Source organism: Spea bombifrons, chromosome 10, assembly GCF_027358695.1.
Source record: "Spea bombifrons isolate aSpeBom1 chromosome 10, aSpeBom1.2.pri, whole genome shotgun sequence".
Taxonomy (NCBI): Eukaryota; Metazoa; Chordata; class Amphibia; order Anura; family Pelobatidae; genus Spea; species Spea bombifrons.
The window spans coordinates 6,714,180-6,734,564 of NC_071096.1; the positions used below are offsets into that span (position 1 = coordinate 6,714,180).

The 20,385-nt window shown below is 41.3% G+C and overlaps 1 protein-coding gene across 7 annotated transcripts in view; it reads right to left on the reverse strand.

Moving 5' to 3' along the window:
- PHF21A (PHD finger protein 21A) overlaps positions 1 to 19,862 on the reverse strand; it is a 31,443-nt gene extending 11,581 nt beyond the window's left edge. For 6 of the 7 annotated variants that reach the window (XM_053448647.1, XM_053448650.1, XM_053448651.1 and 3 more), the window contains exons 1-4: positions 19,439 to 19,862; positions 12,293 to 12,432; positions 10,738 to 10,770; positions 9,910 to 9,975 (exon numbers count right to left, since the gene is read on the reverse strand). In XM_053448647.1, the coding sequence (XP_053304622.1) occupies positions 9,910 to 9,975; positions 10,738 to 10,770; positions 12,293 to 12,346 (153 nt within the window). In that variant the 5' untranslated portion in view covers positions 12,347 to 12,432; positions 19,439 to 19,862. The remainder of the gene's footprint in view (positions 1 to 9,909; positions 9,976 to 10,737; positions 10,771 to 12,292; positions 12,433 to 19,438) is intronic. The other variant, XM_053448646.1, reaches the window with a different exon arrangement.
- Positions 19,863 to 20,385: the final 523 nt, after the last annotated feature.

A 20,385-nucleotide genomic window follows, 5' to 3' on the forward strand; every position in this document is an offset into this window, starting at 1 on the left:
TACAGACAAAGGGTCGGATGTACAGAGAGGGAGATGCAGTCCTCCTGCCAATCACAATGCAGGTAGAAAGGAACGGAGTGCTTTAACAGTTCATCTTCCTTTATAATTACACTCCATTAACCTTCCACGTGAGAGCTCCCCGGCACGCTTACACCAGCAGCACCAACTGGCTGCATATGATAAGGTCTTCCGGAGTCCACAACAACCTAATGCCGCGCGGTAAAGCAAAATGTAACGCAGCTCTGTTACCAGACAGCAGACGTGTTCACTTCAATTATATATGAACACAAGGAGGAGAGAGAGAGAGAGAAATACATGTAGAGCGGAGGCCTCGCACTATGAAATTCACCGTACTTAATACACAGCACTGCTTCATCACTCCAACGACTGCAGGAAAACACTTTCTTATCAGTGACAAAAACCATTAGATGATAGTAAGCGGCCCTCTATAAGGTATGCGTATCAGCATAGTCTCCACTATATTTGTCAAAGAAAAAAATAGTATCACACGGCACAGGGCCAATGTACATGCGCAGATGGTAACATTCTCATTTGATACACAAGTTCTAAACACAGCGGCTACAGAAAACAAAAATGGCAGTAAAAAGTCTCAACAATCAGAGAAGGAAACGTCACCCTTCAATATCATCTAACAAGGAATAGTCAGAGCTTTTAACATATTTTAGAGAAACCTTAACATTACACATAAGCTCTGTGACGATAATATATATATATTATATATATTGTGTGTGTGTGTGTTGTGTGTGTGTGTGTTAACAGTAGAACAATGATAAGTGATAGTAGCTAGTAAGGGAGCTCTAGCTATCAGAGCCTTTGCTTTCATTACCAGCAAAATGCTTGACGGCTGCAAACAGAGATAATTCATCATGATTTAGGAGCATTTTAAGCATTCACAATACTTAAGAAATAATAAAAGCAACACGAAGAGCTTCTCGCTGGAAAAGAGGAAAGAAACCTTAATGTCTTGGATCCCATATGTTTGAGAAACCAAAACAGAAATCAGGGGAAACGAAGCTATTCGAGAATCAATCTTGTGCTATCAGGGCATAGCATTTTATTCCGTTTAAATGGCAGTGGAATTGGGTTGTATGGATTTTATCCCTGTATAACAGCACGGAGCTGGAAGCCGCTGCTTTGTAGTTGTCACCAGAACCTAGCAGTGAAGACATTAATAACGACCTTAGAAACAGAAGCGTAGAATTCATCATAAGCCCCCCGCTGCATGTCACTCATAATACAAGACTTCCCTATAACCCTCTCCACACACACATTACTGCCAACATCAACAACAGGAGAGGGTATGGAAAGCATAGGTTTCCATGGCAACGCAGACGGGTCACTCTACAAAGACACTTATCAATGCAAAGGACTTCAGGCTAGAAGTATTCAGTGACCTTATGCAAACTGCGAAGGAGGGGAGACGCTCGTGCATTAAGCAGGGGTTTCTCAAAAGCCTCCGTAATGCGAGGCTAAAGTTCGAAAATGTATACTTAAACCCCACGTTATGCCACAAAGTAAAATAGCTTAAAATGAGGTTTCATAAAAAAAAAAAAAATAAATAAAAAAATACATTTCTTTGTAGATCTAGCAATCTTGAATGTGGATGAACCCCAGAATCTGGACGTCTGCTATATGATATTACTGCTGCTTTCACTCTTTTTGCAAGATAAGCGCCGTCATGTATGAGCGAGATATGTGATGAATAATTAGAGAAAAACACATACAAGGTAGAGAGTCGCTTTGCTACTTATGTCTGGTTACCCATTGTACCGCGCTGCGGAATATGATGGCACTATACAAAACAAATTAATAATAATAATATATATATATACATATTTTTTTTTTTTTTTTTTTTTTTTTTAAAGGTAAACAAATGTTTAACCGCATAAGACCAGTGATGGTTTCTGCCAGTGAACGGCCAGATGCCTGGACTACAGCCACGGACTGTTCCAACATATTGTGGCGTGTTACGTGGCGTGTTACGTGGCGTGTTACGTGGCGTGTTACGTGGCGTGTTACGTGGCGTGTTACGTGGCGTGTTACGTGGCGTGTTACGTGGCGTGTTACGTGGCGTGTTACGTGGCGTGTTACGTGGCGTGTTACGTGGCGTGTTACGTGGCGTGTTACGTGGCGTGTTACGTGGCGTGTTACGTGGCGTGTTACGTGGCGTGTTACGTGGCGTGTTACGTGTGGCACCGCTACCAGCGTCTCAAAGTCTTCCCACAATTCTCTGTCCTGATAAAAGCTCCCTTACAAAGCCTTTCAGATATACGAGAAACCAACACAGATATTAAACCGCACGGTGCGTATCCACAACGCTATCAGCGCCTATAAATAACAAGAGTAAACGCGTCGGGTTCATTAGCAGGTAGAGAGCAGGAGAGTCACGTGCCGCGTGTCGTCCTGCGTGTTGTGTTGCTATACATGTCGCAACAGTGAACAGTAAAGGCTCTCTTCTAGACGGTAATGATCACTTTCAGATTTGTTAAATTTTAAGGCGTTTTTAGAATTCAATTTTAATCCAAAACCAAGGGCAGATAAATCCATTCTTGTTAATAGCTGGAAGTGATCAGGAAAGACGCGCATGCCGTGTGACGTGTGATGTGTAATCTCATCCACAAACACAAATTCTCCCTGCCAAGATGCACCGGGAAGCCAAGCCTTGCTTCTAACAGAGATTTTTGTCCATTTTGTACGAATATAATCTTTTTTTTTTATACGGGAGGAGTGGCGTTTATTGAGAAACACAGAGTTTGTCTGTAATTCTGCCGTCTCTCGGTGCGGCCCTCATTTTCTATGTTAGTTTCAGAAATCAGTACACAGCGATACAAAAAGCCGAATGTAGGCTGAAGCCCCCAACTGGTAACAGAACACAAAAGAAGCAGAAATCAAAAAGCCCGCATAGCCCTCCCTTATCTGCATTCAGCGACGCATTACATATTCAAAAGGCGCGAGGGTCAACGAGTAAAGGCCCCTCTATTGTCGTATATTCGCTCCATCCTTGAGTATTGCGCGTGTTTCTGTTTTGAAAATAAGAGGACCTATTTTTCTTTTTTTTTTTCCCCCCCAAACAGAAAAAAAGCCTACATTAGCACCAAACTATTGTCTCTCGGCATTAACACAAGGAAAGCCATTTCTACAATTATACTCCTACAGCGGAGGGATTTGATTGCCCCTCTTAGATCGAGGCAGCACGTGGCCCAAATGCACTTATGTGATTGCACCGAAAATATCACTTCTTTCACACAAAAAAAAAGAAGCAGTGGTTTGGCAAAATAACATAGAAAAATATATAAGTGCACCTGACAAAACCTCACCGCTGGGCTTCCTAGAAGCGCAGAATAATGAACATATACAAAGCTGCCACTAAATCTGTTTGGAAAGCCAATAATTTCGACTTGGCTGGATCGGGAGGTTCACTTTCAATTCTCTTTTCTCACATTTCAAAGAAACGGAAAAATCTACAAAACAAGGGAGCTTGGTAAAAAAATAAAATGCAAGTAACATTAGGAAAGCACTAAAAGTAAACGGTCACACGGTTACATTCTAGGGGTCAAAACACTATTTTTACATGAAAGAGGGAATATCAAACATGATTTTACAATTAAGATTTAAGAACATTTTCATCTCAAACAAAAGGTTGCTTTCCATCCCCCGCCCCGTTCTGTGTCATGGTAGTTTAGTAATATTTTGGAACCGCAGCTTCCCCGATGGTGTTCTTTAAATCCCTTTTCCCCGCCGTACCATATTTTTGGAGATTTTATGCTGCAATTCGCTGGGTTAGAGTAAGGTCTCCTTTAACAAAACAAAAAATACACCCGAGCCTTTCTGATGGGCCTGGCTTTCTTAACCAAGAATCAGACTTTATTATCCCATTTTGCCGCACGTGGCGCCGGTTACCTAAAGAGAATCATTCGCTGTAATGAAGCGCTAGGTTTTGTCTGACTCGCTCGTAATAAGAAACCCCCATCCCTCTTCTGCTTAACCCTACGGTTTGCTCTTCATTTCCAGCTTCTCATAGCGTGGACGTCAATCAAGTCGATAGCATGCCTGCGACCAAGCGTTACCGGGGATAGTTTGGACACGTATACACGGCTCTTTCACATGCCGTTTCTGTACCAGTCACAGCATAAGATGCAAGAAACCTCTAAAGGTACAATAAAAGCTTGGGGAGGTGCATGCTGGGAAATGGGTTTTTCAGACGTTTAAATGATTAACACATGGTAACTTTACGCCCCGTTTGAAAAATGACACATCGGGTTCCATCCCGTAATTTAAAGATGGATTTGGCAAGAAAAACGTTAACAGAAGCTGGACATAGCTAACCAACCATGGACAGAGCCCGTCTGCCGCGGGGAGCGAGCGTCTATTCACGTCATCCTACGTACGAGCAAACGGGGTTATGGAGCAACGTCTCTAGAAATCTCCACATTTTAGAATGACAGGAAAAACCGCCTTAGAATTCATTCCAGAAAGACGCAACGAGCAGACTCTATAAGACTATATGGCGGGGCGTCTGCGGTGTAAGACTAGAGGCAAAGTACACGGATCAGCCGAATGAAAACCGCACGACCCCCTCCCGGGTGAAACACAAACATATCCCTACATGTAAGGATGCAGAAGCCGCTCAATGTTTACATATAACTACTACGCGATCAGAGTCGTCGGAACTTTTTTGTTTTGAGCAAAAACACTTTTTCCTCTCCGATGGTAGACTATTTTCCGGTTTTCGCGCTGTGATACCGAACACAAGAGAGAATAATTTTTTCACAATTAAACACACGGACCCCTGCTCCTAAACACCCCGCGGATCTACCTTTGGTTGGCACGGGACTTGCTGCGATCGGCATTACACAGCGGGAGAGTCTCACAGATGGGCGTTTGGTGGAATAAGATTACCAGCAGTTATATTCTCAGTGGAAGATGTGCCGCGCCGCACACGTGACAGGGGGGCTCATTGATTTAAACCAGCAGAAACTTTTAAATCCTACCCAAAACATATAGTTTTAGGGTTGGGTGGCATTTCTGTGAAAGAGAAAGAAAATCTCATCTTGCGAGATCAAGGTTTGTCTAAAACGACTTAGACTAAAAGGTAACACGCAAAAAGGTAACGTGATTAAGAAGGGCCTGGAAGGGCCTGGTTCTAGAAATAAGAAACAAGTTGCATGCCCAAGTAGTAATCAGCAGCAATCTGACTGGCAAATGATGAAGTAAAAACCAGATCAATTTCACATTGAAAAATTACTAAAATTTCTTTCCAAGGGCCTGAAACGGGGAGAGTAACGCTCTTTTGGGATCTTGGTTTTTAAAGCCATTGAAATAGGTATTATTTGCGTGTAACTACACATTGTATTCAGATGATTCCATGTAACATACAGTTTTTACACAGAATTCAAGTCAACGCTTCAAAGTAAAATATTTATCACTCTATTTGAGGCCTTTCAACAAGCAGAGCTACGGGAAGACGGCGTTTAAACGATAAGCCATCTTATCATATGTTAGGTTTCTCGGTGTCATTTGTTTGATTGCACAGCATATTACTTGGGCATAACATCTTTATAATGATAGCAGAGGTTTAATTGTCCCCGTTACAAGTAATCAGGCACCTGTCTCTTTAGCTCCGTGTGCTGGTATTTAAAGCGCCGTCACGCCAGGTTTGAAGAGCTTGATTGTAATGCAGCTCACGTCAGGACCTGTATCCTCAGTCTCCAGAACATCGGATACTCATCGCTGACATGCATTAGCGCGCTAGCTCTAAATCTCCGCTACGTTCTCTACCAACTTCCAAAAAAATAAACCCACGTGTCGCTGTTAGAACTGTTTGGAGAGCGGTCTATAAAAATGTGCAACCAAAACGCATTAACTCTGATGTGTTTCCGAATCGCTTGCGTCAGACATTTGTAAATGTAAACTTTTTTTCCCCCCAGGTAGTCCTGACTAATGGGCTTTTGGGATATTTACAGCCCCCTATTATACCAATATAAAAAAAAATGAGTACCAAAGATGAGATTGTGTGCTCAGTCATGTGGTACTCACATGGTTAATGAAGAGCAGGACTTGGATACAGGGAGCACCTTGAGACCTGGAATTCAATTAGTTACACATCTGATTCATTATACCAGAACATACTGTAAACCCCTCTATTAGCGAGTCCTGCCTCGCAAGGATAAAAACTACGCATGCTGTTTGAGGAATGCCCCTGGTGTCTTAGCGATCTGATTTACCAGAATCTTGCTTCAAATCAAAGCACAGAATCCTTGTTTGGTTTATACTGGTTACCAGCATGAAGAGTCTGGACGGACACAGCCTACAAACAAAGTGAGACAAGCTGCACAATTATTATGGACCAACTCGATGTGCTGCTAGAGATGTAAACCTTCGGGGAGTCGAGATGCAGAGCGCGCACTACTCTAGTGTTTTGAAACACGGATTATGCAAAAAAAAAAAAAAAAAAAGCATGACTTTTTTTTTATTTTTATTAAAACCTAAAGAAGCCCCCCATTAACTATTGTCGTCCCTGAATGCTAAATAACAGACAGTACACTTTGGCATTCACAGCCTGTTTTTCCTCTAAGCTGCGTGAACACTTTTTTTTAAGCGCCTACAAGAATGCTGATCATGGGAATGTACGCATCCGCGCCAATCCGTACAGTCAGCATTTCAATCGGCTCTGATGGATTAGAAAGTAGACGGACTAATAGACCACACCACGTAGGGCACATTCAAAGACAAATATTGTTTCCACTTAAAAACCTTCATCACAAATCTATATAATAACGTCTATACAAGCAGCCTTTCCTGTGCTGTAGGGGGAGCGTTTTTGCACCGATAGAAAATCAGTTTGCGGAACAGGTTAAGTCAGTATGGAGCCAGCAGGTAACTAGTGGTCTCCGCAGTAGTGATAAGCGAGAGTGGAAAGTAGCCAGTGGTCTCGCAGAGTTTTCTAGCCAGGTCTGCCCGCATACTTGGCACTACCAAACTGCCAATCTAGCCGACATGTTATATGTAGGAGTGATTTGCAACATGATGGAAGTGAAGAATAGGCGAGGTGTGCATGTTGTGTTCTGTTTTCCCTCGGCTGAGTTGGCGCTCCAGTCACTTGATACACATGAGTGAGCAGAGAGCAGGATTTCTGGCCGGCAGCAGGGGGTCGCTGCGCTACTGCCGATGAAAGCTTTCTAAAGCACTTTCTCCTCTGCGAGAATGGAAACAAAATAAATATGGAAAGGTTTCCCAAAATGGACTCTTCACCTATGTTAGAAGCAGACATGAGGCTCTTCTCGTTAGATGATAAATAAAACAGACGCCTTCATTATTGGTGATAAAAATAACACTTCAAAAAGTAGCTGGTAATCAGAATGGGACCTTTATGCCGTCCAACACAGAAATTACCGTCCTCAGCATTAATTGTAACATATTTTGGACTAGAATTCCACTTCTTTGTTACTGTAGCAATCCCCAACGCCACAATGTACACACTGACGAAAGGAAAATGTGTTTTTATATATCACATGCTTATCTAACTTTTTCAAATAAAACACACAGGGAATAAATCACCGTAATTATTTGTTAACGCGTCACGGAAAGCGGCTCGCTGCAGAAAGCCCCCTGCTGGCAGCTTTAGAGACACAAACATCAATTCAAAAAACAAATGTGAAAAGCACAAGCTGAACAACTCCGAGAGCAAAAGAACGTGGATCTCCAAACGCCACGAAGTTCCAGTGAAGGGGACATTGCTGCATGAGGTTACTTTTTTGGCGAGAAGAAGCACCCACCAAGCTGATCGAACTTCAAGATCGGTTGTAAACTGGTTTCGGATTGTTGCGGGTCCCATCTGGCAGTTCATGACCTCCGTTCAATTACAGAGCGTACAGTTCACAAGCGGGGAAGGAGACTCATTATACTGCATGGCTGACATATTGATCCTGCTTCATACTATAGCCATACCACCAGTGCAGCTGTTAAATCCATCCCCATATATACATATGTATAGGGTGTAAATAATGCTCTGCGACTGCACAATGTCTTTAAAGTTGGGTGGCCCCACAAAAACGAAAGCCAGTATGACAAGACGCTGCAAAACCAAACTAAACTCCCCGTTTCCTCACTAGAAAAGGCCACAGCTTACGGCGTTACTTTTGTCATTAATGGAAAGTAAGGAAAGCAGCGTTCCGCTCATTTTAAAACCCTCAGATTATTTACGTTAATAGAATTAGCAGATTATCAAAAAAGGACAACAGCAACAACAAAAAAACACCAGCGAATGCAGCAGCAGCCCTGATGACTTAAGTTATAAATATTTGACGTCTCTTTCTATGTATTTGTAAGTGTAAGCTGGCGTCCTGCCGTGCTGCTCTTGAATAAAATAAGACTTTCCATTCCTAAACCATTATAATAAACTAGGCAGTTGGGTAACATCGCTGCAGCCTACTTAGAAGCCCCCAAGGTCCAAACATAAGAAGAAAAAAAAAAAGTTTCTTCAAAGTGCTTTGATTTTCATTAGGTAAAAAAATAAGTCATTTTCATAAGAAAAAGGAGCAGACTTTGCTCCTAGTGCCAGTTCTGTTAGTTTAACAGAATCAAACTATTACTTGATGAGTTAATAACAGATTTAATAATACAATTATGTATAAAAAGAAGCGTAGAACACACAGCCGCAACCTACGACGCCAGAAAACCCACCTGTTACTGGAGCTACTACACCCAACACCTTCATCCAGCACGTAATCGTACACCCTAGTAAGACTGTTACATTTTAAATAAAGCAAAACACTGTCTAAAATCATATTAGTGGCAGCAGTAGGGTTAAATCGGCCTTGACTTCTCTAACGCCCTGGAGGAATTTCTTTTTTTTTTTGCACATAAGTTGAAAAGAATTCAGAATACTTATTTATGTATCGTGGCTCATTGGTGTGAAGTGGAGAGAAAAAAAAGCCAAGTAAATGTGTCAGATTGGGAATGGAGAATCTTGTCAGAGAAATCTATACAACTTGACATAGCCTACTTTTATAAAAACTACAGCATCACTATGCGTATAAAGGGAAACTTCTCTGGTTGCTGCAACTAAACATTAGTAAAGAACTATTATTTTTCACTCATTTGAATGCATACAAGAAAAAAAATAAATCACTAGAAATAATATTAAAAGTTTACTTAATATCGTGCACAATGTGATTTCTTTTTCTCACTAATTTACGGTGAACAGACAAGTTTCACCTTCCAGCGCTGTATACACTACAGACAAGTGAATAAAATGTGAGGTATAAAAGGCACTGCTGTCTCAGCACACCATACGGAATCATGTTACTAAGACTAAAATCGAGTCACGCAAGCAACATATCAAAGTTCTGTTTGTCTGTTTTTGGGGTTTTTTATCGCGTGTTGGTTGAGATCCATCTCTATATACAGAATGAATGCTAATTACACAGCAGGAAAACCAGAAGTGATGAAGTCACTCCGCTTCCAGGAAAATTGTAGATGCACGTAAAAAAAAAAAAAGGTGTCATAAATGTCATCCAAAGAAACGAAGGCATAAACGAGGCAAGAACCACGACTACAGTGTCTTAATCCATGTATCGAACGACAAATATTTTTATACATTTCAGAATAAAACTGAACTGCACGCTTCATCTCCGGAGAAGCCAAACATTATCTGCAAGTGATGAATGCGACCCAAATATTATTAAAGTATAACTTTCTATTCCTTTATGGTAAACAGTAAACGTATTACTACCATATTCTATGATGATTATAGAATACCACAGTGGTTTACTACATGCAGAAATAAATGTGTTTCTGTAAATGTTGTGAATCCTTATTGTGAAGACACGTCTGTGGCACAGAAGCAGACACGCGTACGATCTAATCTGGAAGCTCTTCTTATCCTACCTGTTTTTCGCTTAAAGATGTGATTTTGGCTTGCAGTTCATGTAGCTGTTTCTTCAGGTCTGCATTCTAACGAGACAAAAAAAAAAAGATACGTATTTAGGTCTTATCCATCTAAAAATAACAAATACTGTTAGTTAAAACACCACACTGTAACATTTGCTTTGCTTACAAAAGATGCCTTCATTTTTTTATTTTTATTTTTTTACATAGTATCATTCAATTTTCAGTTTACACACTTTTTTTCCATCTCTGTCCATCTCATTTCAGATGGAACAGCAGATGTTTCCACGTTGTCAGTGATTTTCAATGACAGGTGAGACAGCAGTGTGCACTTTGACAAGCACATGCGGTTTACGGCAAATATCTGTCTACATAAAAATAACCTCAGCTTGTAGAAAAGAAACAAAAAGGTTATTTTTTTTTTTATTGACAACTTTCACCAGTACAGAATTTTTGTTGGACTATAACTCCCATAATCCTTCAGCAGTAAATTGATCAGCTGGTTATTCGGGAGGGGGGGTAACGAAGGGTTTGTAATAGTGGTAGCGATATAAAGAGCATCACATTAAATTTTTATTTCAACACCAATTCTAAAGTGTTTAATTTGGGAATAAGAGTAGAACGTATTTAAGGAAAAGTGCAAATACCACGTAATGTACTAGCTTACACGATATACTCATCAAAAGGTATAACAGTGCAATGCTGTGTTTTATTCTTTTCACACTATGGATCATGTTTAAAAAGGGCTTTACGCTTCATGTTAACCAACTTAAAATTGGTTTAGTACATGTCAAAACAAACACAGTAATAAAATAAGTCACTTGTTACCTGTGGGTCTTGCTTCATTTGAGCGACAAGTTTCTATAGAGATAGAAGGGGGAAAAAAAATTAAAGGCTTTTTTTTAATTTAAGTCTATACTGCAACACATGAAAACTAGTTAATAGTACATGATTGCACAGTGAAAAACACACGCAATGTTATTATAGATAATTCACAGCACAAACTATGTTAAAGGAACATTATACGCGAGAAATCAAATTATCCAAAGCTGGGGAATTTAGTTATAGGCCCTTGGCTGCATCCTCCAACTGTGCTCTCTATTGCGTGTATATGACATAACCAATGAGATAACGTACACTTTAATATTATGCATATTACACACAAAAGTTCCTAAATTGTGTAAAAACCATACAGCCAATAAACTCCCCAGTCCCAGGCCTGAAATTGTCAGGGTTTCATTTTTAAAAACGGTTTCATTAAAATAAAGCAGTATTGCGATCAGATGTGCAGCTAGTTATATCTATGAATTGGCTTTTATATCTGTTTAAGGGTAAATCACTGAGTAAAGTATTTCTTGGTGGGTCTCACACTACCAGTATGTGCATGAATCTGTGATTATACCATTATTTCTGTTTGTAATTTGTCCTTCCCAAGGACAAATTAGCATGATATCACATGTTAGTTGGTTTAGTGACTTCATGCAGCCATTAATTTCTAGGTGCCATACATTTGCTGCCTACATGCAAAACACATACAAGATATACACAACGCCTGCTGGTGCTCAGTTGTTTTCCCAAGGTGCACTGCGTCATACGGTTTGAGAGAGGGAATGCAAGCGAAGCCCACCAGGAAGCTGCATTCAGCGTGTTGCAAATATACACGTCCCCAAAACAGAAAAATGACTAGTGCTGAACAAATGTCTAAATGCAATGTGCAGTTTCTCTGACCGTTACTAAGCTCAGATTAACCTAGATTTCAAAATATTTTTATTGCATCTTAAGAAGGTTCATGCGTCTATCATGATTTGCTGATTTTTGAGATTAGATTTAATTTCACCCAAGTGTAAAAGAATTGAAGCAAAGCACGTTCTTTTAGGCAACATGTTGCATTTTAGATAAATGCATGCGCCTCGTATTAACTTTTGCACTTTGTGGTTCAGACAAAGATTTCTATACGAAACATCGATTAACAAATCAGACGTATTCGATGAAACCATTTACACCGTCTCCCTGGGTTAAGTCAGAAAGCAATACAACACGTTAGGAGGCAGATATCCTGGTGCAAAGTTTTAAAAGCGGTCTAATCTCCATAGCAAACAGAATGTTTTAACCAGCAAGGCAAAAAGACCACTTTCAAACTACGCACCAGCTCTTGAGCACTAAGCTCCTTATAAATAAGTCCCAAGATTCTATAAAACATAAAAAATACAAGTACCGCTGTAAAAATGACAAGTCAGTATCTTTGTGGTCGCATCTGGTTTTTAAGCAAATTTCTCCCGGTGCTAATAGCAATGTTTTGTTTGTTAACGTATAGCTATTATATATTGTTTTAATTTGTGTGTATTTGTGATTTGTCTGCTTAATTTAATGAAGAAGTTCTCACCTGGTGAACTTGAATTTCCACTTTTAGGGCCTCCTGTAGAGTCTGTAGATCCATCCTCCTTTTCTGGTTCCTTAACTCTTCCAATCCCAAATCTTGCAGCTTTTCCACGCAACTTCAAAGAAGTTTTCCTTCTTAAAGATCTACATTTCACCAAATAACAAACAGTTAGTTAGAATGAATATTAATAAAAAATAAACGCATAAAGAGAAAGTCTATTTTTAATAAATAATAGCGCAATAAATAAACTAATAGCGCAATCGTATTGCAGTACTCATTAGCAACCAGCAAATCCCTTCTCAATAGGAGGATCCACACAGATTTCCCATTGTTGGTGAACTACAATTCTTATTAACCAGTGCCAGGCAAAATAGAATTTTGTTCAGTAAGACTTATATAACACATGTAGCAATACCTGATTACCCTATATACGTGAAACTGCCCCTTATTTATTATTATTTTATTTATACAGCGGGAACAATTTACCCAGCACTTAACATAATACCTATATTTAAGGGGTCTGACACGCTTACAAATACACAGAATGACACGGCGATCCTCGTTTGACAGCAAATTCTGTGAATTGATTTCCACATTTGAGAAATAAACCTGTTTAGCTTAGTTAATTAACAGCACTCATTAATGAATTTTGTTCACCCGTATAATATTCTGAGAGTTATGGTTCTAGAAGGCCAGAAACTAGACTTCAGAAAGAGATAAGAAAAATCCAAATATGTTGGTTTTATGCAAAATTCGCAGAACACAAGCCAATGTCTAATAATTTATTTCAAGGTTTGATCATCTTGTACATTTATACCGAATAAAATTGACCTTCATGCCTTAAAAGGCAAATGTAAAACTGCAATTACTAAGTCAAAATGACTCAACAACTGGTCATAGAAACGAGCTCAATAAAAAAAAAAAAGAAAAAGCTCACAAATAATATGCGTTTTATCACTATTGCTAAATGACAGACATTTGGAAATAGGTATTCAAGGACACAGTTAACGGGTTTTTAAAATAAACCATTTGGACTTTAAATTTAAACAGTGTTTCTAAATCCTGGTCAGGAGGAACATTTCACAATGTCAGTGCTTTCATCTACACACTATTTTTATTAGCGTGGAAAATAATTACTAGCGCGATCCAATTTTCAAACACTTCTTACATTTTCCTCGCAGCTCACAATTTAAAATACATTTATTGGAGAACAACAGAAAAAGCAGCCAAACAGCATTTAGAGCCTCTGTTCAGCCGCAAACCAACACCCTGATACAAGCAGCTTTGTTGGGAGCTACGCCGACAACTCCGCAAACTGCCGGAGAAATGACACCTTTTGCATTCGCTGCGTTTCATTGATGTTTCTGGAGGCCACAGAGCGCCGAGAAAAGAAAATTCTACAGATACGCCAAGCCAGGCCTGTCTTTCCCTTTCATCCTTCGTTCATTTCTCTCAGACGTAAACAAATACTTTAAAGTCAAATCCAAAATCCTACCATTTACAACCATTTCCAAAAGCCGGGCAGAACACAATGTTTATACCGGCTGCCAAAGTCCTGACGTTTCTCTGCACACTTTGAGCTCAGGCATCAAGTTCGTCCGCGCAGAGAAGTGCTTGAGAGAGAGAAAGCTTGGTAGAGATGCAGCCTATCCGATTCAGACGCGACTCGCAGCCCCGTGCAATCTTTACAAGCAAGTGGTTACTCGTGGTTTATGTTATTCTGCTGCAGCCGCAGAAAATCCGTTCAGACAGCCTTCATTTCTACCAAACTAACTCGCTTCTCAATAGAACAACATAACGGAAACCGGGAGTGCAAAACCAAATAAACGAGTGATGCAAGGAGCAGCAGCCAGCGTAATGCCTTCCATCAGGGTCCTACTACAATGCCCATAATGCCCTCCATCAGGGTCCTACTACAATGCCCATAATGCCCTCCATCAGGGGTCCTACTACAATGCCCATAATGCTCTCCATCAGGGGTCCTACTACAATGCCCATAATGTCCTCCATCAGGGGTCCTACTACAATGCCCATAATGCCCTCCATCAGGGTCCTACTACAATGCCCATAATGCCCTCCATCAGGGGTCCTACTACAATGCCCATAATGCTCTCCATCAGGGGTCCAACTACATTGCCCATAATGCTCTCCATCAGGGGTCCAACTACATTGCCCATTTTCTGTCTCCCTCTGGGGTCAATTCACCGCATTATTGGCTGCCAGCGCTGCAAACTCAAACGAGCAGCTCATCTATTTTTACTATTAAGCGAACATGGCCGCTGGATTAACCAAATTTTCGAGTCATTTGGTGAAAGCAAATCAAGGAGTCTATTCACACAGAGGGGACTTGAACCGCCCCAAAGTTGGCAGTCAAACTGAAAAAGGGGCTCCAACATCAAAATCAAGTCCTCAGCTAAATGAAGTAACTTCTATTACACTCAACAGAGTTGTCGGCCAACACGGCCGAGCAGCTTGAAAGGATTCAGATCATGGTGGTACGTGGACAGGAGCATTAACGTGACTACGCCAACCCTTACAGCAACTCATCTATTCACAAAGCGCCAGGGTGTTGAGCTGCTATATGTTGAGCGGTGACTTTCTCCTCATAAATTATAACCTTCCCATGGCAGCTTTCCCAACATTCTCAGTTTCTGCGTGTTTATGTGAGTCTCTATGTACACACATACACATACATATACTATGTTACATATCTTACTTACTGTGTTACAATGACGGCACCTTAAACACAAAGCTCATGTACGGGAATCACTCAGAGAAGTTTTCAAGCTGCTGTTAAAGCCAAGAGGCAAACGGAGATGGAGATTTGCTCAAGGTCACGTCAAACTGGCAGTAAGCATAAAGTCACTTACACTTCAGAAGAGAAGCAGCATCAACGCTCACTTAATTCATTTAACACCCTGGGTGCCAGACAAGCTAGCAGTGGTCTGTACCACCGACCAACAAAATAAATATGCAGCCAGGCAGAAAGCTCACGATCTGAACACAAAGCACGCAGTCCCTCTAGGTGTGTCCGCCGAGGTCTTTTTTGGCAGAGATTTGTAAAACCGAACGGGCTATAAAACGATTCTCCATTTTTAAACAGCAGCACTGTACAGTTACGAATAATACAGTGAAAACGCACACAAGCTTTTACGTTTATTAATACCGCAGGATCTGCGGCCTGCTTTACCGGCTCAAATCCAGAGGATTTTCCCCCGAAACTTTCAGAGGACTGAAACACGTTTTAATTCACATGATCCACACGGGCAACAAAAAGCAACTTGCAAGTTATCTGAGGATTAATCAAGCCGTGGGGTTTTTTGTGTGCAAATAACACATTTTATGTGCTGTTATGCAAGGCCTTTAGCGACTTTCAGCGCGTTTGGGGAACAGCAAAGCATTCAGCCTCATCTGAAGAAATCTGCTAACGTAACAGATTGTCCCGAACAGCAACCTGGCAGAAAACACCATCTTTCTAGAAACATCAAGTGTGGACAAGACAAAAGATAACACGGACGCAGCTATGTTTGTGACGACTACAACTCCACCTATTAGCCGGCAGATTGGATTCCACTGAGTTGTGGTGCAGGCCTTTAAATTACTTGCACAACCACAACCAGATGCCGCTTCGGAGAGAAATCACACACACAATACACACAAACAATGGACATTTCACAAAAACAATAAAATGACTCATTTCCGCACCCTATAGATGTACAAATGCTAACAATTATTAATTGTAATTTCTTTAAAATAATGTAAATCACTTTTTAAGAGGTGTTTATTTTTTTTTGTCATTTTTACACATTTTTAGCTTTAGCCAAAGAGATTCGCCACCAGTGAAAAGCCACTTTTAGCTAAGCTTTCCAACAGACCCCAGCGTAAGTTTTCTTTACAGAGATTGGAGGCTGCCGGGTCGGCCCTAAACAAAGCCACGGAGAGGATGAGCCTGTTATTCTTCGCAGCAAACCCCTACAAAGTGTTAGGGGGTGGGGAGAGCATCAAGCACATTCCTTAGTGAGAGAACGGCAGCTGTGATCACTGAGAAAAACATGCAGTGGGAAGGAAATCAAGGGCTGTGGAAAAAACACCAAATAACGGGGACAGACAGGTAGGGAGGGAATGCTGGTTTATCGATGCTTTACACTCACTCTATTCCACCTTTAACAATCTTACTGCAAAGACTAAACATTAAAGCTGACAAACATACCAAATCTGTAACATTGTAACAAACCGCACAATTATGTCTATTCTACAGCAAATACAAATCTGTTACATCCTAGATCTATCTATCACCACATTAAGAAATAGCACAGGTGGCAGACACCATTCTCTCTGTACTAGACCTTAAACAAGTTACCGTTTGTCACTCTGCTCATAAAGTATAAGCTCTGATTGCATTATTATTGCCGTTATACAGCACTATAGGAGCGGACACATTTCTTTGCGAGAGGGTTGTTCATCACCAACCAAATCAAGTGGCTAAAAGAAAGGATTCTATGTTGAAAAACGTCACACAAACATAAAAACAATAAATCCAGTGCTGAAAAGATTTACAATTTCCAAAACTCTACCTGCGCAAGACATACACATTACTAATTCAATGCAAACCGTCTTTCCTCTCCCATGAAACCTCGTTCCAGACTGCACTGGAATCTGCTCAGCCTCCATAGGAAGGAACGCACTTCCCAGATTGTTTATTTTTTTATGCCATGTGTACCTGTAACGCTAGAGATTGTTTACAACTTTCATAAACAGAAAACAGAAAAACAATCAGGTTGTTCATAGAAATACTTGGTATTAATGTGCAGTATATCCATACAGTACGGGTCTGGGATTGAAATCTACTCTGGCACCTTAAGGCCAGCAGCAGCCAAAGCAAAGGTGTATGACCGCCTGCCGCCACACACAACTCCTGTTCCAGTGTGTGCCTGCGCGCTGCACGACCTACGCTGGCATCCAAACGCATTCGCCTGGGGGTCAAAAGTGCTATCAGACAACAAGGCATTTGCCCAGTTTGGGCCTGCAATGATAAAAGCATTTCTGATAATCTGGAAAGTTCCCCTTCGTCAGAGTACGTCTCTCATATATAAAAGTAAAAACCTGAGATGCAGAAGTGGCCAAACAAACGCTTAAACACGTGCAGAAACTATCTTGAGTTATAAGCAGCAGGCATTAGGGCGCTGAGCTGGTGAATATATCGAGGTGAAGCCTCTAAAAAAAAGTTCAGTGATTAAGGCTATGAAATTGCAGATAACGCAACCACTTGGTGTTTAAGGTGAAATACGTACACATAACCATCAGAATTTGTTGTCTGGTAGCCAGAAAAAAAAAATACCGGCACATTAGGTGAGAAAACATTTACAACCAACCCCAATCAAGATTAGTGCAAAAAACATTAAATTTACATTACATATATATATAATATATAGATTGAGTGCACTCATTCAGTCAGAAATGACATGTTTGTTGTTATAAAACTGGTAATCACTATTTAAATCCCTGTACGGCCCGATTCCCATATCCCCAGAAAAAACTCTGTCGTAAATTCTGGATTTTAAAATATCCAACTGAATAACTAGAAAACTAAATAACGTTCCGTGCAGCATCAGCGCACTTTAATCAGTAATAGTTGTAACTATATTATCACCAGTTCACACGCCCAAGAAGCTGCTGCCATACATGCTTTATTGCACGTTATGCCCACCTTCTGTAATGTAACTTATGTAGCTCAGCTCCCAGGATGTTCCTACTTATATCACGAAGCAATGGTTATGTACAAAATAGGATTCAAGTGAGTACAAAAACTAGCCTTATCACCATAGCAACCACGGCTAAGATGGTATGACTGATTTCCAACCTCTGCACCAGAAAGTTTTAATACACAGCGCCAGCTGTCATACATTTTTACTCCATACACACCTTGTTTTGGTATCCCACACATTCTTTCGGCAACCATGTAAATCATTCTTTGGTTGGAAATCTGGTGCAGTCTGAAAAGTGGTCCAATCAGTAGGATGCTCTGGTGACTGAACCCGTCTTATGGTTGCTATGGTAATGAGACCATTTTTTAAACTGCCCCAAAACAGGTTTTTATTTTTATACATATCGTCTTGTGACGTTTAAAATGGCCTTATCGCTATAGTAATCATTTAAACTGCCCAATCACCAGGCATCTCACTGGTTGCTACGGAGATAAGACAATTTCTCAAACTTAATATATATATAACTCTTGTGTAGAGTAACTGCTCTGTCCCAAAGTGTCATAACTATGGGCAATGTATGTAACAAAAAATAAAACAGATTATGGAAAGGTTTAAATAGTGGCCTTATCGCCATAGCTACCTCTAAAATGGTCCAAAAAGTGATCCTAGTGATGTTTAAAAAGTGGCCTTATCCCCATAGCAACCGCTTAAACTGTCCAATCACCAGACGTCCCACTGGTTGACAGATAAGGCAATTTTCAAAACTTTTTTACATATATAACTCCATCTGTATCTAGTAAATACTTAAATATAAGTATTATTATTTGTTGTTTATATAATAGGGGGTTAAGTATAAAAAAAAGTGCTTCTGGAGAAGTTTAAAAAGTGACCTTAGCAACCTCTGAAATAGTCCCACGACCAGAGATATCCCACTGGTTGCTATGGTGATAAGAGCAGATTTCATATTTTGCACCAGAGTCACTTTTTAAATACCTAAACAGACGTGTGCGGTGCCCCAGGAGAGACAAAGTGTGTGTCATCCTCTCACACGGAAACAAAGTGTCCCTGGCTGAGTCAAAGTGACACACGCACACATCTTTTGTGTTTCAGAGAGGGACACTTTGTCTGAGAGCGACACACAGACCGTATCGCAGTATCACACTCACAGTTGTTCCCAGTACCCCTAGTTACCCCTCCCACACACAGTTGCTCCCAGTACCCCGAGTTTTTGCTCCCAGCACATACCGTTGGTACCAGGGCCCTCAGTTTTTGCCCCACACATACAGTTGAACTACCCCCACTCCGACAGCACACTCGCCGGCTCCCAGGCCTTCATCCTCCTCACTTCACTCTCACAACTTCCAGCTCATCCCCTCCACCCCAAACCCGGCCCACTCCGCCCTCCCACCAACCTTCCACCCCAGCAGTACCCAGGCCTACCCGCCTCACACCTGCTGCACTGGGGGCTCCTAGGGGCCACGCTGCCCCTTTCTCTTCCTTCTCTTCTCTCTGTTCTTCCTTTTCTTCAGTTGGGGTAGGGGTGAGAGGCTGTCACCGCCACATCTTCCCTCACAGCCTCCCCCCAGCCCCACAGGCTGGGGGTAAATAACACGGGGGAGTACCCCCCTTCCTTCACTACAAGCCCTCTCCCCTTCCAGGAAAAGAAGGGCTAAATCAGGTGAAAATTTAGGCAATAAGCCGGGAATGGGGTAAACGAACACCAAAAAAGCGACACGGAGAATTATCTGCCCCCGTTAGGGTAAAAGGGGTCAAATAAATAAATAAAGAGAAAGTGATGGCAAAAGAAGAACTCTCTCCCTCCCGAGCCGTAACGCACGTAGAGCCGGATCCTTCCGCCTAACTCCCTCCTCTCTACCAAGCGCATCCGCGAGGGGTCCTATCCTCTAATCAGGGAGGAGTATCGTGCGCGAGCTCCTGTGACGTAGGATGCAAGAGGGCTCGAGCGGCCGGAGAGCGGAGGGAGAGGGGGGGTGCGATGGAAAGCGGAGGGGGAGGGTCAAGCTGTCCGAAAAGCAGACCGAACAACTCCCCGTAGCCAAAAACCCCCGAGTTATGACGAAACGGAGGTTATCGGTTACCGCAGCGGCGCTTAAAAGACAAGAGAAAGAAGGGACTATTTTATGTGTCGGTGCAGCGAATTTATTTCACTTTGCCTAAGGAACGGGGTGTGATGCGGCTCCCATTGCCTAGGGAAAAAACCCGGATGTAAAGTGAGGAAAAGTAAAGTAAAGAGAAGTGGAGAGAGGGGAGGCAAGGAGACTGGAAGGGTGAAGAGAGGGAGGGGAAAAAGATGGGATGAAAGCAAATTAGACACAAAGAAAGGAGGGATTATGAAAAAAGATTTGGGTGTTGGGAGAAAAAGGGGGAAAA